The sequence below is a fragment of the Canis lupus genome, chromosome 21 (genome assembly GCF_048164855.1).
Source record: "Canis lupus baileyi chromosome 21, mCanLup2.hap1, whole genome shotgun sequence".
In the NCBI taxonomy this organism is placed as follows: Eukaryota; Metazoa; Chordata; class Mammalia; order Carnivora; family Canidae; genus Canis; species Canis lupus.
The window spans coordinates 48172731-48193216 of NC_132858.1; the positions used below are offsets into that span (position 1 = coordinate 48172731).

At 47.6% G+C, this 20486-nt stretch overlaps 1 protein-coding gene and 1 long non-coding RNA gene across 5 annotated transcripts in view; one reads left to right on the plus strand and one right to left on the minus strand.

The window, feature by feature from the left end:
- Window positions 1-383: 383 nt before the first annotated feature.
- INHBA (inhibin subunit beta A) lies at window positions 384-20094 on the minus strand. 2 transcript variants are annotated; one of them, XM_072791649.1, is made up of 3 exons: window positions 18535-20094; window positions 15357-15985; window positions 384-5915 (listed from the first exon to the last, which is right to left on the minus strand). In XM_072791649.1, the coding sequence occupies exons 2-3, from the start codon at window positions 15742-15744 to the stop codon at window positions 5029-5031; spliced, it is 1275 nt and encodes a 424-aa protein (XP_072647750.1). In that variant the 5' UTR covers window positions 15745-15985; window positions 18535-20094; the 3' UTR covers window positions 384-5028. The 2 variants fall into 2 exon arrangements, with proteins under 2 accessions (XP_072647750.1, XP_072647749.1); XM_072791648.1 differs by lacking the exon at window positions 18535-20094 and having other exon boundaries at window positions 15357-16594.
- The window catches only part of LOC140613158 (uncharacterized), a 111355-nt gene continuing 100058 nt past the window's right edge, over window positions 9190-20486 (plus strand). The window contains exon 1 of one of the 3 annotated variants that reach the window (XR_012014318.1): window positions 9190-9385. This is a non-coding gene — a long non-coding RNA (uncharacterized lncRNA). The remainder of the gene's footprint in view (window positions 9386-20486) is intronic. The other 2 variants (XR_012014320.1, XR_012014319.1) reach the window with 2 other exon arrangements.

Genomic DNA, 20486 nt, shown 5'->3' on the forward strand with positions numbered 1-20486 from the left:
GAGAAGGAGGGAGGAAAGAAGGGAAGGGGGAGGGATGGTGGGAAGGGGGAGGGAAGGCAGGAATTTTACTTTATTTCATGTTACTTGCCACTACACTTTGAGAAATGGGAAATTAACAAAATGAATAAAATATAACTACTACTGGTCCAAGCATCTGCAGCCTATTACAAAGCCCTGCCACAGCAATATTTATTCTTTTCCTCTCTGAGTACTCTTGTTCCATCCAGCTTTTGTCTTCTCTCTCCCATTCAGTCTGTTTCTCATACGCTTCTCGATAATTACAGGAGAAACGAAATTATCACCCAGCAAAGGGTGTAGCCGTATGTGTGCAAAGTTGATCTTGGAAAACCAATAAGACATAAAATAAAAATAAAAATAAAAAATAAATCCCAAACAGGTTTTTTATTTAACATAAGGCCAAAGAAGCTATCAGGCGTTGCTGAATACTGTCCACTAACTGTACAAAATATTGACTGCATGCCTCGCAAACACCAAAATATCCGCTGGAATGCCATAGAAATAAATAACTTCTGCTATAAACACATGAAAACATATCAAACTGTTATCTCTTTAAACATATTGTAAATAAAAAAATTACCAGTACTTCTACACAATAAATATTAAGAAACCATTGACATAGTTGAAATGCACTCATATAAATTAACAACTTTAATTACATTAGCCAAACAGACGTCGGTTAAAGAACTGCATGTAGTATGCCAAAAAAAAAATAATAATAAAAACAAACAAACAAACAAACAAACAACATCAACCACAGAACATAAAAAGTTTTAAAACAAAACAGGCTTCAGATTATCTTGGCTTTCATAATTATATTTTTCTTTTAAAGAAAAATATCAACCCATTGTCAATGCACTGTTTTCCAAAGCATTTAAATAGAGGGTAAAACCCATTGGAAATTAATACAGAAGAAATGATTCACTTTATGCATAAAAAATAAATAATGTAGCTGAGACATGTGGTTTGCTTCTGCTCTTGAAGATGTGAACAGCTTCTAAGCATTCATTTTCTCTGACCCATACAACAGCTTCTCAGTGATAAAGGGTTTAATTTAAACACACACAATGTCCACCCCCAAACCTTCTGCCCACATCTACAAGTTCCATTTATTGTGTAGGGTTTCAGGGTGACTAAGTTCTTCTCTACATTGAAAAGGGAAGTTGCCAAAAGGCCCCCAGGAAATCATTTTTTCAAGTGAACATAATAATTTGAATCTAAGCTTAATACAACTGAGGCATTTGTGTTCTCTGTTTTTTAGAGTTACTTCTTGAGGTCCAATCCCGTGGGGGTGAAAAACAAAATTCATTTGCTCTTCCTTAGAGGAGAATGCAGGCATTCTCCTTGAAAACAAAGTGTGGAATCAATCTTAAATATCTATGAAATTGATTGGTCTTCAGGGACAAGAAAATCTCAACTCAGTGTGCTGGAACTTGCCATGCTTTTTTTTTTTTTTTTTTTTTTTAAATAAAGATAAAGAAAGAAAGAAAGAACCCAAACTACCAAATAATTATCATTCTTAAAAAATACTTTTCAGAGCTTTTAAGATTGGTATGAGTAGATTTTTAAGAGCCTAGAGATTAGCCCTAGAGAAAGAGCAGAGAGATGCTAAGATCAGATAGAGCCACCCTGTTTTAAGGAAAACCTACTGTGAAGAACCAATATCGTAGAATTTAAAAGCTTTTTCTTTTGGCTTCATGCTGCTACATGAAAAGTGTGGTTGTTTACAAGCCTGCGTATCTTCCAAGATTATTAAAGATAGCAGCAATTTCTAATTCTGTTTCAAGGCCACATAAATGTAATGAAATAATGTCAAAGATTGGGGATGCTTGATAACCCAATCATTTCATCTCAACTAACACATCCCATTCAAATATTGTCACGTGGGATTTCATTTTGCTCTGTTTGCAATTACTATGGCCACTAACCAAACTCCATCTCACCCCCAACTGTGTCCAGCACTCTTTTAAAGGGCTTAAAAAGATGGTGCACACACTTGAGATGAATGGGAGCCACCAACAGGCAGCTATCTTTGAGCGGCCTGCTTTTCCCACTGCTCTGACCATCTCTGCTAGTGCCCTGTGCACTAGGACTTGGTTCTACACGCTATCTTTGCGGGTTCCATTATTAGTGCCACTACCACATAAAAAGCAGTCTGAAAGGCCCTCTAAATTTTTCATGCAAATTTGTAAAGCTGAACATCACCATCCCCCTCACCTTGAAACTTTCCTCACGGTGCCCACCTTGCCAACCTCAACGATCTCCCGGCCAACGGTTAAGAGTGAGGAAGCAAGTACCAACTTTGCATGCTCTCCCTCTTACAATTAATTAGAGTCCACTCCCTTGTAGTACATGTTGTATTTTTGCAGAAGAAAGGGCGGACTTCGAGATGCAGTTAAGTATATCTACCCAGTAATAACATTAAAATAATTTGCCTACATACAGCCTGGAGTTCTAGGACACCAATTTAGTATATATATCTCAAGAAGAGCTAAACCACCTTTAGGAGCATTTGGTTTCTCACAATTTTATTTTCCTACCATTAATCTTTTTAAATCTATGAATTGACAGAGGGCTGAAAGCTTCTGTATTTTACAAAATACTAACGAATGCAATTTTTCCAAATTATTAGTATTTTTTTTCAATTTTTGCAAACTACAAACAAGTCAGTAAAAACAAGGCTCTGTATTTTCAAAAGCATATAAGTGAATAACTTATTAGCTATTCTAGGCAAGCTAAATACTGTGGAATAAATTAGTAGAAATTTAGCTTTAAGCATGTACTTTGATATTTATAAAATGAAGTGTGTTTTTTTTCTTTTTTGCATCTGAGTCAATACATACAAACTTATATATCAGAAGTTTGGGCTGTAAATTAAAACATTAGGGATTTTTACCATTGCTGCCACCCTGCCGTTCTCTCCCTTCTTCCCAATCTCTCAAGACTTTTCTCCAAGTTATTTATCTTTTAGCTAGTGACAACAACATTATTTAGCCCAGCAAGTAAGATTTCTCACGCTTAGGCCTTAATCACAAAAAAAAAAAAAAAAAAAAAAAAAAAAAAGGTACCCAACTCTTCTTCTGGCCTAAAGATTAGGTTTTGTTCTTTCTGAAAAAGCTTTCTGATTTAAGATTGATTCCAATGGAAAATAAATAAAAGTCGTGCATGCAAAAAAATCAGCCTAGAACCTTGAAGAACATGAGTTTCCTGTTTTCCCTGCAGGGAATACCTGGTGGGACGGAGGTGAGGGGCAAGAAAGAGAGGGTGCTGGATCCCTGCACAACAAAAGAGGGTCTTGCTCAATATTCACTGGAGTTTCCAGGCTTCTTCCCATCCACATTTTTTTGAAATGTGCCCACCTAGTTCAGAGGAAAAGCAAAAACTATAGCCTATCCTTCTTAAAAATACTGTGTTTTGCACACAAACATTCATTGCTTTAAGAACATTACAAAATGACAGCCTGACGTGCTTAAAATGTGCATGGGCATGATGCGATCCATGTATATATACACACAGGTATGCATATGCACGAGCGACGTACATATACACACACAAGCATGTAGTGTTCCATGATAGCCGACAGTGTACAACTACTGTACATCCAGTATGAAATGGCCCGTTTCATGGATGTCAAAGGAGTCAAAAACCAAACTTCTCAGGTCTTCGAGGCCTGAACACAATCCACCCTACTCTGCCTTGAATCCCAACCCCTGACTCACTGATGGTGAATGATACCAACCACAGACAGACTGTTTAAAGGCTCACACAAATGTCTTTGGTGTATGTGTCTATTTTTTAAGGTACAAAATAATAATAATAATTATAATTATAATAATAAAAATAGCTATTTTGTGTGCTGTAGCAGTTCTTTTATAGCTCACATTAAGTGCAGCTCTTAACCCCCCCACCCCCACCCAAAGAAAATACTTGTTAAATAAGGATTAGACAGGTCAAACACCATTGTAGTGCAAATAGTAAACGATAAAAAAAAAAACAACATTTACAAAATATAGAAATGTTTGGATCCAACAGATGGACAAACATATTCCTTTCAAGTATCTCTCCTTGAAGAAAATAAAAATTAATCAGGTTACTTCCAATACAAAAAAGTCTCTCATTTTGTTCTCTCTCAGGTAAACAGTTTCAAACCTATTAGGTTGCATAGTACTAAGATCATAAGCACCTTAACGAAATGTAACTTGGTATTCTTTGTTCCTTGATTTTTCTCTCTTCCCATTCTTGTTCTCAAATTTTTTTTTTTTTAAGATTGGTTTTTGTTTCGTTTTGCTCTGTTGCAAAACTGGTGCAGAAAAAAGAAGTGTGACCGCCTGCACACTATTGTTCTCTTACCAGTACATGTATGCATGTGTCGTGTGGAAATGCCTCTGTGTGTGGATGTGTGTGTGTGTGTGTGTGTGTGTGTGTGTCTGTGTGCGTGTGTGCACGGGCTGATATACACAGAGAGAGGGTCACACAGACATACCTTACAACCTGGGTAACTGGGTGGGAAAGCGCCTGTAACCGGCTCTTTCGGACTCATGGCTTTCTAGATGCTATTTGGGTTGTGCCAGCCCACATGACTGCAGACTAGACAAGTTGACCTCGAGGCTCACACTGAAAGGGGATTGAAAAGGAGGGGACAATACTCCCGCGTAAGCGACGGATGTCATCACCTCGATATCAGAAGAAATGAAGGGTGTGCCGCTCTCCTCTCCCTCCCAATTCCTATCTCGTCCTCTGCTCCATCTCTGAGCCCTGGCTAAGGAATTTCGCCACATCTTCCTTCATCTGTTTCAGGTTTTGCTTTTTAGTTTATTTATTTTTTTCTTAATCTCTATCTTTTTTTCCTGCTTGTTTAACTCAGAAACCTTAAACATTTCTTCTTTTTTTGTTGTTGTTGTTTTGTCTTTTGTTTTTGTTTGTTTGTTTTGTTTTTGTTTTTTGTTTTGCCACCGTCTCTTCTCTGGACAACTCCGGCTCCTGTCCCCCCACCCCTGGGCCGGGGGTGCTCTATGAGCACCCGCACTCCTCCACGATCATGTTCTGAATGTCCTTTTTGATGATGTTTTGCCCATCATCGTAGTACAGCATGGACATTGGTCTCAGCTTGGTGGGCACACAGCACGACTTGAGGTTGGTGAAGGGGCTGTGACCCCGCAGGCGGTAGTGGTTGATGACGGTCGAGTGAAAGGAGAGCGAGGACCCCGACGTGCCTGCTATGTGGCTCGGGCACCCACCCTCGCAGTAGTTGGCGTGATAGCCGGAGGGGGCGATGATCCAGTCGTTCCAGCCAATGTCCTTGAAGCTCACAAAGAACTGTTTCTTACAGCAGATGTTGACCTTGCCGTCACACTCCAGGCCCCGCCGCCGCCGCCGATGAGGGTGGTCTTCAGACTGGCGGGCCTGCAGCATGAGGAAAGGTCTGTGGGACTGCTCCTTGTCCTCGTCCCCCCCGGCCCCTGCGTCTCCTCCGTCCTTCTTCTTCCCTTCCCCCTCCTCCTCCTTCTTCTTCTTCTTGCCCAGGAGCACCAGGCTGGCGCCCGTCTCGTGGCACTGCTCGCAGGCAATCCGAACGTCCAGGGAGCTCCTGCCCTGGTCCAGCAAGCGCTGGATGCTGCTGGAGACAGGGAAGATGTGCCAGGTGCTCTTCCGTGCGTCCACCACCTTTTCAGAAATCAACACCTCGTTCCTCTCCTCCGGGAAGCCCATGTCCTCGGCCTCCTCCCCCGCATCCAAGCTGCCCTGGGGGTGCTTCTGCAAGAGCCGGATGGTGACTTTGGTCCTGGTCCTGTTGGCCTTGGGGACTTTGAGGAAGAGCCAGACTTCTGCACGCTCCACCACCGACAGGTCACTGCCTTCTTTGGAAATCTCAAAGTGCAGCGTTTTCCTGGCTGTGCCTGCAGACGAAACACAGCACAAGAGAGAGCAGGGACACTCGTTAGTTGTGCTGGGGGGTCACCACTCACTCATTTCGGGCGAGCGTGGCACCTCTGCCACCGTCTCCAGCAGGGGTCAGCGGGTCACGGCCCACCGGCCACCAGGAGGGTTTTGACAGTTGGAAATGGCTGAAGGGAAAGAGCATTTTGTGACACGTGAAACTTATAGGACATTCACACTCCAGTGCCCATAAATGAGGCTTCCTGGGACCACAGCTAGGCTCACTTCTTTACGGCTTGTCTGTGGCTGGCTCCTGTGCTCCATCATGGAGTCGGGCAGACCCAACCGAGACTGGCCCCCAGAGCAGAGCTTAAAATATTTGTTCTCCGGCCCTTTCCAGAGCAAGTCTGTCAACGCCTGGCTGGAGAGAGAAGAGAGCCTTAGACTGTCAGTGTCCGGAAGCCTGGGGGGCTCTGCGTCTGAGCACTAACTGTTTAATCTCAGTTTCATCTTCTATGAGATGGGGATGACGTAGTGACATTTGACCCATCATGCGGCGGGCTTGGCACAGCACGGATGAAGGCGCACTGCGAGCCCTGGCGAGCTGCGGAAGCCCCGCTCTGCTCACAGAAATGCACGGACACCCCCCACGTAAGTGAGCGTGGCGGGTGCCACCCAGCTAGCCCTGGCCACACCCTGCCCCACCCCTCCATCGTTTCTTGCCTGGGTCACCGCCACAGCCCTTCCCCACATCCGCCCCCCACACCCCCCAGCAGGGAGCCAGGCCCCTCTGCAATCATTGCAGCAGGTATACACAGAAAGTTCCCAGGACTCTGGGCTCCACCTCAGCTGCTTCGCCTTCAACTCCAACCCCTTTCAGTGCCCGGTCCTGGGTGGCTCAGCCACACCTGTTGGTTCAGGTCAGGAGCATCCCATACGCTGTCTCAGCCCCAGCCGGTGACCGCTGCCTAGAACCCTCCTGCTCCCCACACCTCATCATCAGTGGCCGCCCTGGAGAAGGGTTGGGTTTTCAGATGAGACCACATCACTCCCCTGCCCCACCACCCCCTCCAGCCAATGTCTGATTTAGGATGTCCCAGGTCAGAGAGTCTCTCTCTCTCTCTCTCTCTCTCTCTCTCTCTCTCTCACACACACACAGTCACGGCCCGGGCACTTCCCAGGAGGTAGGCAAGCGCATCTTCAGCATGGAGTTACATCAGATTAGGAGATCCACCTCCTCCTGCCGCGTCCCCCGTTTCTGCCTGCTTCCTTTCTGAATGCAGCTCTAATGAGCCCCAATTACAGCAACTGCTACTAACAGCGAGGAAATCCCCACACTGGCGAGGCAGTTGGATTCAGAGACCGTTCAGTTCTTGCCTAATGTAAACCGTTCCCTCCTCTTTCCGCAAGCACCTGTATGTCTCCGCACGCAACTACGTCTACTCTCGGGAGCAGGTGTCCAGACGAGAATTCTCTGCCTGAGCAAACCTTCCCCCTTATTTGCACTTTTACCACTTGGTGGTCCATGGGACACGCCCCCTTTGCCTGACCGCCTCCTGCGTGCACCTGCTCACAACCGTCCGCCGTCCGCCGTGCATCTCGGACCCGAATCTGAGGACAGGGTTGGAGGAGTTCATCTTAGAACTCGCAACTCCCTAGGAGGGTCTCCCTGCCTGGATTTCTATAGCTAACGGAAATCCAGCCATACTTATCACTCTCAGCCCTGAGATGTTTACGGTACTATAAATTTTCGGCACAGTTTCAAGTTCTCTGCAGCAGAAGGCAGGCTTTTCTGTGCATTGCGCACTGTAGATTCTGTTCTTAATTTAACACACTCTGCACACTGTGATTCTGATAGTGGTAAATTCGCTGAGGCCGGGGCCAGGAAGGGCTACATATGTATACGAAAGATTCTCTGGCATCTCGGTATAACGTTGCTAGCACGCTGGCCACGATGATGGGGGTGCCGGGGGTGGGGGGCGGGGGTCCTCTGCCTCCGGCCTTGGGTCTCTGGCAAGAGTTGAAATGAATAATAAAGCTAGGTTTACAATTAGATCACCAGAGTCGACAGCAGTTAGAAGAAGGGGAGACTGTCTTTTTCTTTCTTTCTTTTTTTTTTTTGTCAGGGGCATGATTTCTTTTCAAAATGTGAACGCAGTATTTCCCTTGGCTGAAAACTGGTGGGTTCTCTGTTGCTGTCTGTTTTTTGGGGGAAAGCAAAAGTGAAGATTCCAGGAAGGAGAGCTTAATGATTTAAATTTGAAAAGACAATCAGCAGTGGTAGGGTCCTTCGGAAGCCCCCCAAGGCCCTGGAGCCGCCCCCCCCCCCCCCCCCCCCCCCCGAGGAGGAGTGGGCAGCCCCCCTCCAGGGCAGGCACCTCCACCCTGCCCCCCTAGAATCCTAACAAGCTACCTGCTGTTCTCCCTTCTGCCTCTATGCAGGCCAGCTCCTGAAACCCTAAACTGTGCTGGGTGCCACTGGAAAGACAGAGAGATAGTAGCTGCTAAATTAGAGAAGCCAGAGGGCACCAGGTTGTGTTTTGTTTTTCTAGGAAAGAGTGTGAAACTGGAGAATCCGACTCGTCCTCGGGATGGGAAAGCTCTCTGGGTTTCAGGTAACCCATTCCCACAGGCTCCTCCGCTCTGCTTTTACCAGGTTTGACAGGAGGGGCCAGGGTGAAGGTAGATAGATGGTCCTCGGGTAAAGACAGAGGGTCCAGGTGGCAGTGCGGAACCAGCATCCCTCTGACTTTCCATGAATAGAGTCCGGAGAAGTCCATAGATGCTGGGGGGTGGGGTGCGGTGAGGGGGGCCAAGGGGTGCTAATTGGCTGACTTGACAGGAGGAGCCAGAGCACATGCAAATTGCCTTTTGTAGGGCCAGGGGGGCTGAGGTCCCTGGTTTTCCAGCAACAGCCCACAGGACAGCCCCTCGTTCCACAAGAGCAGGTTTCTAAGGCATGATATAGCCCCACCCCTTCTTCACAGGCAGCTGTACTTGGAAGCAAATGATTTAGTGTTCCTGGGAGAGGATCGTACAAAGAGAGTACTCATTAGAGGGGGCTCAATCTGTCAGGTGCTGTTATATTAGGATCAGAGAGGCATCATAAAATGACTTTCAACCTGGTCCTGGCTGATAATTAACTGTACGGCATCGCCTGCGTACTGGGGAGAGGCACAGCGCTGATTTATGCATTGGTTTAATGATCTGAGCTCGAAAGACTGTTCCCTGCATTCGCATCCACTGCCTGTGTGCTGTATCTCTCCCCCATATTTCTGACATTTGGATTTTCCCCCTACTAATTGACATGCCTGTCGCCTCCTTCTCCTGGTGTCCATTTCTGGAACTGCTATTTGTATATTGCATGATATTTTATCAGGGAAAAAAAATAAAACAGATCCAATTCCATGAAAATGCTGTTGCCATAATGCTCAGGAGAACAGGGGGAAGAGAGAGATGCAAGTCTTCCTAATGTCTACCTTATATGCAGGTACAATTTAAAAGTTCTATTGTATTTGACTTATTAAGCAGTGCAATATATATATATATATTTTTCTCTTTTACATTTTTAGCTTTCATTGCAGAAGGGGGTGGAGAGAATGAGACAGCTAGAAGCTGAGATGATTAATATTTATCAGGGCTGCAGGTTTCAGAAAAGCTATTATGACCCTCAAGTTTCTTAGGTGTGCAAAATATACCTAGTCACCCGATTATGTTCCCTTTATCTGCATTTTACCTAAGAGAGATTGTTATACTGCAGTGATGCTTTCAGGATGCTCCAATCTTCAAATCCCTACGCGTGACAGTTTGAAAAATGGAAGGAGGGTGCCTGAGGCTGAGATGTTTGGGATCAATTACTAATCAGTCTCGGGTTTGACTTAACTATCTCCTGCATCAAATCCTGAAATGGAAGCCTTCCCACAATGCTTTGTGAACAGGTACAGCCTTAGCAGCGTATACAGGTGCGCACTGTGTTCCTGCATCAGCACCTACCTGCCCAGATAGAGCCGCTGGCGTTGCTAACCTTTCATTACCTACTCTGATAATATTCTTTTCATCCTCTGTGCTATTTTTTCCCTCCAGAGGCTCATGAGCAAGGCTTGTATCACAGCCTTCTCTGCCTGAGTAATTCACTAAGAAAGTCCCACGCAAACCCATGTGGGTGATAATATCTCATCACTGAAACCTCTATGAGGTCGGTGGACAAATCGAAGGGAGAGAGAAAGGTGTATTTAAAAAAAAAAAAAAAAACGAGGAGGAGGAGGAAGGACAAAGATCACACCTTCCAGTTGCTGGGCAAGGGGGGTGGGGGCTTTGGGCAGAAGGAGGGCCGCAACCTGGAGGGAAGAATAACCCGAAAAAGCACCTTTTCCCTTTGCTTTCAGGATTTTTCAAATGTTTTTAATAACTCCATCAGGAAAGCAGGCCTGCCAAGGGTTAAGCAAGCAAGCCCCTCGTTTGTTCGTTCTTCCCCTCCCCCCATACCAGGACTCAAAATTCTGCTCTTCCTCAAGCCCTGCACCTCGGATCTGTGGGCGTAGGAACATTTCCAACGAAATAAGCAACACACACACACGCATCACGCACACGCACACGCACACACACGCAGTGTTTCATTTGTGTTCTGTTTTGTTTTCCTCACCAGGGTCCTGCCTAAAGTATGCTGCCCTCATACATAGGGGTAATGATTATGTCTCTAACGTGAATGTGGAAAATCTCGTTGTTTACAGAGGATTTTAACTCGCCATGGGGGAGAAAGCCTTGCTGTAAAATGTGGCCGTTACTTTTAATTTTCCATTCTGCCCCCGATTCCGCTGTGCCTAGCTCTGGTGTCGTCGGGGGTATGGGCGTCCAGGCTACCAGGCCGGCCTGTGTGTTCTCGGAAGCACTAGCTTTGCATTTGGACTGTTTCCAGTGGTTTGTGCAGAAGGCAGCAAGTGGGGTCTTAAAGGGTATGCCTCCCTTAACCTGCCGCTGAGGGTTTTGCCTGGAGGAGAACTATAGCTTTGGTCATAAATTATCTGGTTGATTTTGTTAGCCTTGGTATTTTTTTCCCCCTTAGGATCTGCTATTGAATTGTAAATGCTCGACCACATTCGGGTGTCTTCCATTTCAATGGTGATGAAATAGAGAGAGAGAGAGAGAAAGAGAGAGAGAGAGAGGTGGGGGGGGTTAGTTTCCGCAAAGAAGGAGAGAAAATTCTTAAGATTCAGCCCACAGAAATTTCAGAGACTTCCTCCAAAGTTCCTGAGAACTTTTACACTTTGGATTCTGGATTTAGGGACCGGTGGAGTAGGAGACATTCTGATCTACAGCTCATGCTCCAGGATAGTTTAGCAGAAGAGGGGCCAAGACAAATACGTGTTTTCACTAAAAGTGCCGGGGAAGGTAGGACTCCCAGTTCTCCAAATATGAAAGCTGACTTTCTGCCCTCCGAGGGCTCCCCCCCACCCCGCCCCAACTCCGACCCACCTACGTCACAGGCCCAAACCACTAGGCATCTCGCTTCTTGTCTCGCCTCCACCATTTGGCTCCAGCCTCAGCTCAGAAACAAACGCATCCCCCGAAGCTGCACCCAAGTCCTCACAAGGCGTTCAGCAAACAGCCCTTTCCTCCCTGTTGGAAGTCACTTGTCATTTGTCGCTGGTGAAAAGCGTTGATAAGCCAGGCAGACCAGGCAACAAAATGAGGGAAGATGGAAGGCGTTTTGGTAAAAGCCCAGGCAGCCAGCCGTCTTAGGGAGAGATGTGTGAGCAGATCAGTGCTGCTGATGATTCATGGTCACATTTCTCCACGCTCTGCTTTGTTTTGCTTCTGAAATGTATCATTCCTCTGTCTTCCATAGAGCTCCGGAATGTTCATATGTATCCCTAGAATTCCCATTTCCTTTCCTCTGTCTCCTTTACTGGGTCACAGGTAGTCGTGATTCTCTCATCCCATAAAATCCTAACTTTCTCCTGGAGCTGGAGAGGAAGGGGGGGGGGCACTGATAATCACCAGGATCTGGGCGCTTACAGATTGGGGCTTCCAGGAGGTGAAATTGCCTTTCCCTAGATTGACTGCTAAGGAGCAAAAGTCTTTGGAATGCGCCCTCTTGTGGCCACTCATCTCTCCTTCTTCGGAGAAGAAAGCCTGTAACCCCTAAAGGCGCCCTTCAGTGAGGGAGAAGTCTCAGGAAGGGTCCCTAGGCTGGCACGGGCTTGGTGGGAGTCGACTCCCCCTTGAGATGGCTTTCTTGGGCTGGGAAAGACAGATCGTCATCCAAGCAAGCCTCCCTAGACCTCTGTTTGGGAAGTATTTCTAATTCAACTCGCCTGTAACTGGAACCCTCCAAGAGGGGGAGATTTCCATGTTACTTTCAACAACACCTGGGCTTAGTGAGCACTTCCCGCTTCTTGGCGCTTCACTTGTCTTTCTGTCCCTATCCGATCCTCACCAAGCGCTATCAATCCGCTAGGCTGATTGCCATAATCAGCGTGTAAATCTGGCAGCCTATGGAGACTCAGTGATGTGCTGTTAGTGGACACTGACTGCCCCTATATCATCACAGATCACAGGAAGATAAAATAGGATACAGCCGTCCAGAAGGCCATGGATTTCACTGACAATTATAGAGAACGCTGACTTGACCCTACCCATCCCTTCTTCTTTTCCTTTCCGGTCTTAAGGTAAACACAGCGGCATTCTATGCCAGCCGGCCAAAGAATGGAGTGATCTTGGTGAGCTATCTGGGGTGACATGCGTTAAAAAAAATAATTTTTATTTGTTGGAATAAATTTCAGAGAGCCCGAGAGCAGCTCTTTGCCACTTAGTTGGTAACAACTCATAGCAGCCTTACAAGGATGGGGCGCTCTCCACTGAGCCCCAATGGGACAAACTCAGTTCCTAAGAGTCCTAGACACGAGCTGTTTGCGGTCCCTCAACTGCTAGGCCGTGTCGTGGCCTTATTTAACCACCAAGAAGGGTGGAGGCAAAAATTATACACGAATCCCCCCAGCTGAGGGATCTTAAGGTCGAAAGATACATCTATGGGTATGGGTCGGTGGCACCGGCATCAGGGACACTAACCGGGTTCCGTGCCGTACCAAATAGTTTACAGAAGGACGACAAATGACTCTCCTTTGCTACTCCCCCAATTCTTACATTTGACATAGTTTGGATATTCCGAAGGTTGAATTAGTCCAAAAGCAAGAAGACATTTCTGTACATTCAGTGGATGAAGCTCTTTCCTAGTTAGCAGAATCAGCAACAAAATACTCATCTGGAGTACCACTTGGAGGAGCAGGTTGTCCATACAGCAATCATTAATTCCGCGAAATCATAGTAAATCAACTTGAAGTTGAGGTGTGGAAACTTCTCAGATGAGGAAAATAAGTAGGGGTCATAAACATTTTCTGTGACTCCCGCAGCTCATCCAAAGTCAAGTTGTAAACTCAACCAGGAGGAGTTTTCCATTACAAGCCTTAAACTGGAGTCAGCGTGTGAGTCAAATGAATCACCTTTGAAAAAAGTAACTCCATGTCTTTTAAACTAAACACCTAACAGGAAAGCTAAAAAAAAAAAAAAAAATGACAAGAGTTCATAGAAAAGAGAAAAAGACTGCCACTGAGATGAAGGCCATAAGTAAGAAAGAATGTAAAAGGTCAAATTCTTTCTCTGCAGAACCTCTCAAGGCCAAGAGCATGATTTGCTAGACAAGTCAGCGAAGTCAGAAAGAGAGGCTGTTGCTAGAGCATCAGGTGTATATTAAAAGTGGTCAGAGGCATAGGTACACTTAGTCATCTGACGCCGGGAAAGCCAATTGAGTAGGACCTGCAATTAAGGCCATCATGTGGGGTGACTGGTTTATAAAAACCTCCAGGGTCCCTTTGTGCCAGCACAGGGAGCAGACCTGTGGACCCCGGGAATCCATTCCCCTCCACTGGACTCAGTGTCAGTAAGCACCTTCCCTCCTACCTCGGCCCCCAGGAAAGGTGAGCGGCCCCGTGAAATCGCCAACCTGACTCTGTCCCTCAGTAAGCTTCGAAAGATAAAGTCCTAACCCTCGTGCCATTCGGGGGCTGCATCAAGAAAGAGCTTAGAGAAAGAAAGACCTTCTTTTAAAAGAAGCCTCTGCCGAGGGAGAGGGAGACACTGTCCTGCCAGGAGGCTCGTGGGACATCAGGGCTTCTCCTCCCAGGGGAGCCAGGAAGCCAGCAGGCTATCTGCTCCCCGAAAAGGATGCCCAGGTCTGGCAGGGTTTTCTTGAAAACAGAACATCTGAGTCAACAGGTTTTCAGGATTGGAAATTCTGAGTGTTGCCTTAATTGTTTATACTGCTGCGGCAAACTTTTAAACAGAAATGCTGGGAGTCCCTGCACATACTTTACTGGCCATATGCTCTACCAAACAAAACAATGGCATTCCTTTCAAATGGATTTGGCAAGGGGTACGATTCTTTAGGCTGGCATTACCATGAAAGTAACACAGTATTAACACATCTGTGCGCCGGGGCGTGCCCGGGCTAGCAGGCGTGCGAAGGGGCTGTGTCACCTAACTGTAAAAATAACCTGGCTCCGGGGCTGAGGCCACACTTGTGACAGGTATTTTTCTATTCAGCAACAGGTTAGCATGTTCCCGAGCCAATGATTAGAATCTATTAAAGTTCTTCCTCTTAAGGATTGAGTGAGAGTTCAGTGTAGTATCTGAGAGCACTTTGTCAAGGTTGCATTCCTTGGCAGGGAGCTCTTAGTAACTTTGCAGAGAACAAAACTCTTTTTTTTTTTTTTTTTTTTTGTTCAGAGAGCAAAAGTCAGCGTTCCAAAAGTGACTGCTGGTTCAATGTCAGCTGTCCCCCCCCCCCACCAAAGTCCCTCTTGACTGCCTCGAATGTGATGCTTGTGCTCTTCTAAGAGTTTCTAAAGGTAAAAAAAAAAAAAAAAAAAAAAAAGACTGTCACCAGCACTAAGTAAGCCCTGCTTGTCGGTGTGGCCCCTGACTGGACTTTTAAAGGGAAGGTTTGTTTTAAGACAATGACTTCATCTGTGCCTGTTCCCACCCCGACCCCACACTCCGCGCGGCGTGCGCCCCCCCACCCCAACTCACCCCATAAAAACTTTGGATGGGGTCCGGAAGCCTCCTGGGCTCCCTGCCCCCAGCCCACCGCCCTGCACCCCTGCAGCCCCCGACAATGCCCGGGCTTCCAGCGGGGCTGCCTGGATGTGGTCTGCAGGGCCGGGCGGGCAGGGCGGGCAGGGCGCGGGAGCCTCGCGCACGCAGACCCGCCTGCAGCTCCTCCGCGGCCCCGAGGGCTCGGCCGGGTCGCGCTCCCCTGGGGACCCGGGGAGGCCTCGCCCCCCGCGCGCCCCCCGCGCCCCCCCCCCCCGGCCGCGGCGCCCCGTGCCCGTGCGCCCCCCCGACCTCCCCCCAGGCCTGGCACGGGCTCCCCACCCCCACCCCCCGCGCCCCATGCCCGCACCCACCTGATTCCGCGAACGTGATGATCTCCGAGGTCTGCTCCATGAGTTCATTCATTTCTGCCCTCCTGCCGATGTCATCCTCTATCTCCACGAACCCGTTCTCCCCGACTTTGCCTACGTGCAGCTTGCGGATCGCGTTCAGAAGCGCCGCCTTGGGCACCGGCTGGGTGACTTCGGGTCTCTTCTTCAAGTGCAGCATGTTGAGGATGTGCTTCTTGACGGCCTCCACCATCTCGGGCTGGGAGTTGGGGGCATCCCTGGGCAGGGCGGTGAGCGCGCAGGCCGGGCAGGCGGGGGCCGCGCCGGGCCCCTCGGGCCCCGGGGTCGGGGAGCTCCGCACTATAATCCAGCAACTCGCCACCAAGAATCCTCTCAGCCAGAGCAAGGGCATCCTGGCAGCAAAAGTTGTCGTGGTCGCCTTTTTTAAAAGGCCCTGCTTTGCCTCCCCCCTCACGCACAGGGTTGGTTTTTTTTTTTTTTTTTTTTTTTTTGTGGGTTTTTTTTTTCCTCCTCCTTCCTTCCTTCCTTCCTTCCTTTTCTTTCTTTTCTCTTTTTCTTTTTTCTTTTTTCTTTTTTTCTTTTCTTTCTTTCTTTCTTTTTTTTTTTCTCCCTCCTCCTCTTCAGCAAATGCTCTGGAACAAGAACAAAAAGTTTTCTGGGAAGTTTTGTTTGCAGGTTCCCTCTCTGAATGCAGTCAGTGCTGTAGGTTTGTGGCTGTCAGGGAGGAGAGTTCTGACTGTCTCCGAGTAAGAGAGAAGGAGGGAGGGAGGGAGGGAGAGAGGGAGGGAGAGAGGGAGGGAGGGAAGGAGGGAGGGAGACACGGGTGGGGGGGAGACAGAGACACACAGAGAGGATGGGAGGGAGAGAGACAGGGAGAGAGAGGAGAGGACCAGAGGGGGGAGAGGGAGAGGGAGAGAGAGGGAGGGAGAGACAGGGAGAGAGAGAGACAGGGAGAGGGAGAGAGAGGGGGAGAGAGAGAGAGGGAGAGAGGGACAGGGAGAGAGAGAGAGAGGAGAGAGAGGGAGAGAGGAGAGAGAACGATTGGTCCTAAGTGAGTGCGTGAATGGGCGAGGGAGGGAGTTTGTCTGTGAGTAGAGGCTGTGATTAGGAAGGGGAGGGACACCCGTCTTCTGACAGGCTGCTTTCCTTCTGCTCACTGTTCCGCACACACACCTCTCTTCCATAGCACCATTCTCGGGAGTTCTACTTTCCCTTCTGAAAGAAATCCTCCGAATTTGGTTCTACTTCCCCCTTTTTTTTTTTTCTATTTCTTTCCTTTTTTTTTTTTTGCCTTCTCTGCCCAGTCCCCTTGCTTCCCCTTCTTCCTCTCTTGGAGGGGAAAGGCCCCCCACCCACCGACCCCCTGGAAGGCACCGTCCCAGCCTCCCGGGGTGCCTGGGTGGGAGCGGTCTGCCCCCAGGGCCCTGCACCCCAGGGTGCCGGGGGACCCCCTCCGGTAGGCGGGTAGGCGGCCGCACAGGTGGCAGGAGGTCGGGGGACCCGGGGCGGGCAGGTCGCTGGGGCCGATCGGCGGTCCCCAGTCCGGGGTGGGGGGGAGCTCCCCCCCAGGGCACCCTTCCCCATTCATTCATATGTAAATGGTCAGGGTCGCTGGGGAGCCCCGGAGAACTTCGGTGGGGGGCATCTCAGACGCTCTGACTTTTCCCAACTGCCAACTGCAGCCGGGCAGCGAGCGATCCCCGTCCCCGGCACCAGGCGACCTGCTCCTGTCACCTGGACCCTCTCCCCGGCCGCCGCCCCCTCGGGCTGCACACAGCGCACCCTGGCCGCTGACAGCCGCCGCCCGGACCTCTGGGCACACTGCACTGCTCCCCTTGGCCTTTCCCACCTCGTCTGCCACCACAAGCATGCCCCTGGGACGTGGATCCCCGGTCCCCTGGGAAAAGAGGCTCTAAAATATACTGGCAGCTTATTTCCTCTGCCCTGGGAGACTTCTCCAGCCTGCCCCCTGCCCTGTCCTGGGCCAGCCTGTCCTGGGACTGGCCTCCTGAAGTCTCCTTTTTCCCCTCAAAGGACCAGCACAGATGAAATCATCATGGATTGCAGTGTTCACAGAAAAAGAAAAATGTGAATTTTTAAACAATGCCTCTCTGAGTTTTTTTTATTCTCCCCCCCACCCTTTTTTTTTTTTTTTCATTTTCTGTCTTATTGCTTTTATCATGCAGAAGTATCTTTAAGAGGTCCATCTGTTAAAGCTTTCCTTCTCTCTCGGTTTCTTTCCCACACATAAGCCCTCAGTTTCTGTAGATACAGTCAGCTTATATCTGACACCTAGTGTGTTCAGAGTATTATAGTTAAGCAATGTGCTCTGGGTGGAAAAAGTTAGTAAATACCATTACTACAAGCCTAGGATCCGAGGGCAAAGGGGGGAGGGTGAATAGATTGGGACATTGAGGTAAAATTACAGTTTGCAAAGACAGCACTGCTCTCCTGAATCTGACACGCTGTCCCCCTTTTGCAAAACAATTACTTTGCAAGACTTTCTCTGTTCCAAGCCATCTATCAGGCTTGGGATTTATCCTCCAGGAACATCAATTACTCTGCTCTTCTTTTTAAGACTTGGTCCACATTCCCTAAAGAGTCCTTTTTTTTTTTTTTTTTTTTTTTTTTGTGGTTTTTTTTAGTGGGGGCTGGTGAAAGGCAATGGGGAGGGGGCATTTGCGCTCTAACCCCTTAATAAAACATCTCTGAAATACAAAACTTAACATAATCTCCTGCATTTTGGCGTCACATATACAGTACCCAAAGCATTTTGTAGTCCAATTAAATTTTACAAGAGAGACTGAAATAAAACTCAAAGTTTAATGACTCCCAGCCAGTCCAGAGTCCCAATAGTAGCATTTAGATAAGGGGAGCTTATCAATATTTGGATCCCCTCTGTCTGTGAGTGTGTGTGTGTTCCCTGGATTTACTGTTGGTGAATGTAACTCTTCAAAACAGCTTTCTCTGTGGCATATGTACTTGTATATAAGTGCTGAATGGGTTGTAGAAACACGCAATCTATTTGCATGCTCTGCTATTAAAAGCTGTATTAACCTGCCTGAATAATATAAAAAGGCACAAATCCCAACGTGCATGGAAGTGCAGTGAGTAAATTCCTTCTAACCTTTCTGGCTATGAATGTGTCAAGACCTCCGAAGTAAGAGTTAAAAAGCATTACCTTTCCGGTCCTCTCTCTTTCACCAGCAGACTCTTGTATCATGTGGTAAGAGCTGTCTGAAGAGTTCCTCTTCATGTATTGGCACTCTGAAGTTTTATACTGTACTACTTATTTGCACACTCACACATTGGTACCACTCAAACAGAGGAGGGCTGGGGCTTTGTTGGGGATTGGTTAGAATCAGCATGACATCAGCAGATGACTGGTTTTTCCAGTGTGAGACATATTTCATAATTCATTATCTAATGGAAAGCCTTTCTTGGCTGCTGGGACACTACTTGGTGATCACTGAGCCAGTTAAACCTCTGACCGACTAGACTACCTTTTAGAAAAACACTGGAATTGCATAGCTCTATCTCCCTGAGTGTCCAGCTTCCAACTTTTACTGCTCGAGCACACACTTCTCATTATATTCAGGTTCAGTTTTATGTCTTCACATAAAACATCTGTTACTTCATGAAGTTGCCTCTATCTACAAAGTATTTTATTGTTTCTTACAGGGAAGAAAACTTGCAGGGCTCTTTATAGAGATTCTGACTTGCTTTTTAAAATAAGATACTTCATTGAGGGGGGGAAGAATGGGAAAATGTGCATACCTATAGGATGATGGCCTGCCCCTCCCCTGACTTCCACTATTATTTTACATCTCGAAATTGAATGTCTGCTTCGTAAATCATTTATCACCAAGAACTTTGAAAATCGTCATTCTCTGCTAGTGAACTTTATAAATATCCTTTCCCAGTCTTTAGAATCACTGTCCAACTAGCAAAAAAAAAAAAAAAAAAAAAAAAAAAGGAAGCAAGCAAGCAAGCTCACACATCATTCTTCTTTATCAGAACTTTGAGTCCTACGATTTCTAAATTGTTACAAACATTACATGAGATTAATGAAAAGAAACGAACATTCTTTGAAATGGGGGTTAAGTCGCTTAGAGTTCCTGTTGGGGGAGAGGGTTGCCAGCAAGGCTGAGAAACAACACAGTTGGAAGGAATCTTCAGAGGAACATAGTGGGGAAGGGTTGTTTGAAGGAGTATAGCTGAAGCATAAGCCGGGTACTCATGACAAGTTGAATAAAATGTGCAAAATTGGGAGCTAATGAAAGCCATATGACCAGATATGTTGTTTTGTATGCAGGATTTAACATGCATAAAATAAACTTTTCACTGTGCCCACAAGCAAAATATAGAGGCTCTGGCCTCCTGATGTGTAGTTTAAGGAGGTTCCTTTAGGACACCAGGAGTTTGCTGTGTAGGAGGGTCTGCCTCGGCTAAACCCAGAGAAAGTGTGGATGGTGAGCTGTACATCGGGGTGGGGTGGGGTGGGGGGTATTCTAAGAACTGCATATGCAGAAATAAAGAAATTAAATCATTAGGTTGTAGAGGAGCAGAGGGAGTCTGGGAAGGAAAGCCAGAAGCAGGATGAGCGCTGGTTAACTCCAAAACTGCCCATGGGTTTGGGCTTTGGAATCCGATGGACTCAACCCCTGCCTGTCCAAGAAAGGAACTTCCCCAGCCCTTTTGGATGAGCACTCCTGGAGAGCTCTGGCCCAGGGAGCCTCTGAACCCACCGTCTCCCAGGCGTGAACCCCAGGGTGGGGGGTCCTGGAAATAGCATCCTGTTTATGAGTCTGGGGGTGGGGGGAAGGGAGGTGGCACAGAACAAACTCAGAGTCCATATAACCTCAGGCCTCAGTGTCCTAGTCTATACAGTGGGATCCCCAATACTCGCTGGACTGCAGGGTCCAGCACCCGCACGCGTGCGCTCAGAAAATACTAGGTGGCATGACTCTTGAGACGCCTGGTGGCTCTCTGGCAACATTGGCGCCCCAGAGATCTGCAGAGCCCTGCCTAGACGAGAGCGACCCTACACCTGCGTGACTCAGACAGAGTCAGGCCAGGGACCGGATGCCACCACCACGGAGAGAGGTGCCCACCTTCCCAGCGGGTCAGCCC

Excerpts from the sequence above, each read along its gene's own strand:
- INHBA (XM_072791649.1), bottom strand. The coding sequence starts at position 15,744 with ATGCCCTTGCTCTGGCTGAGAGGATTCTTGGTGGCGAGTTGCTGGATT. Across the intron at positions 5,916-15,356 it reads CATCACGTTCGCGGAATCAG|GCACAGCCAGGAAAACGCTG; the intron begins GTGGGTGCGGGC and ends TTTCGTCTGCAG.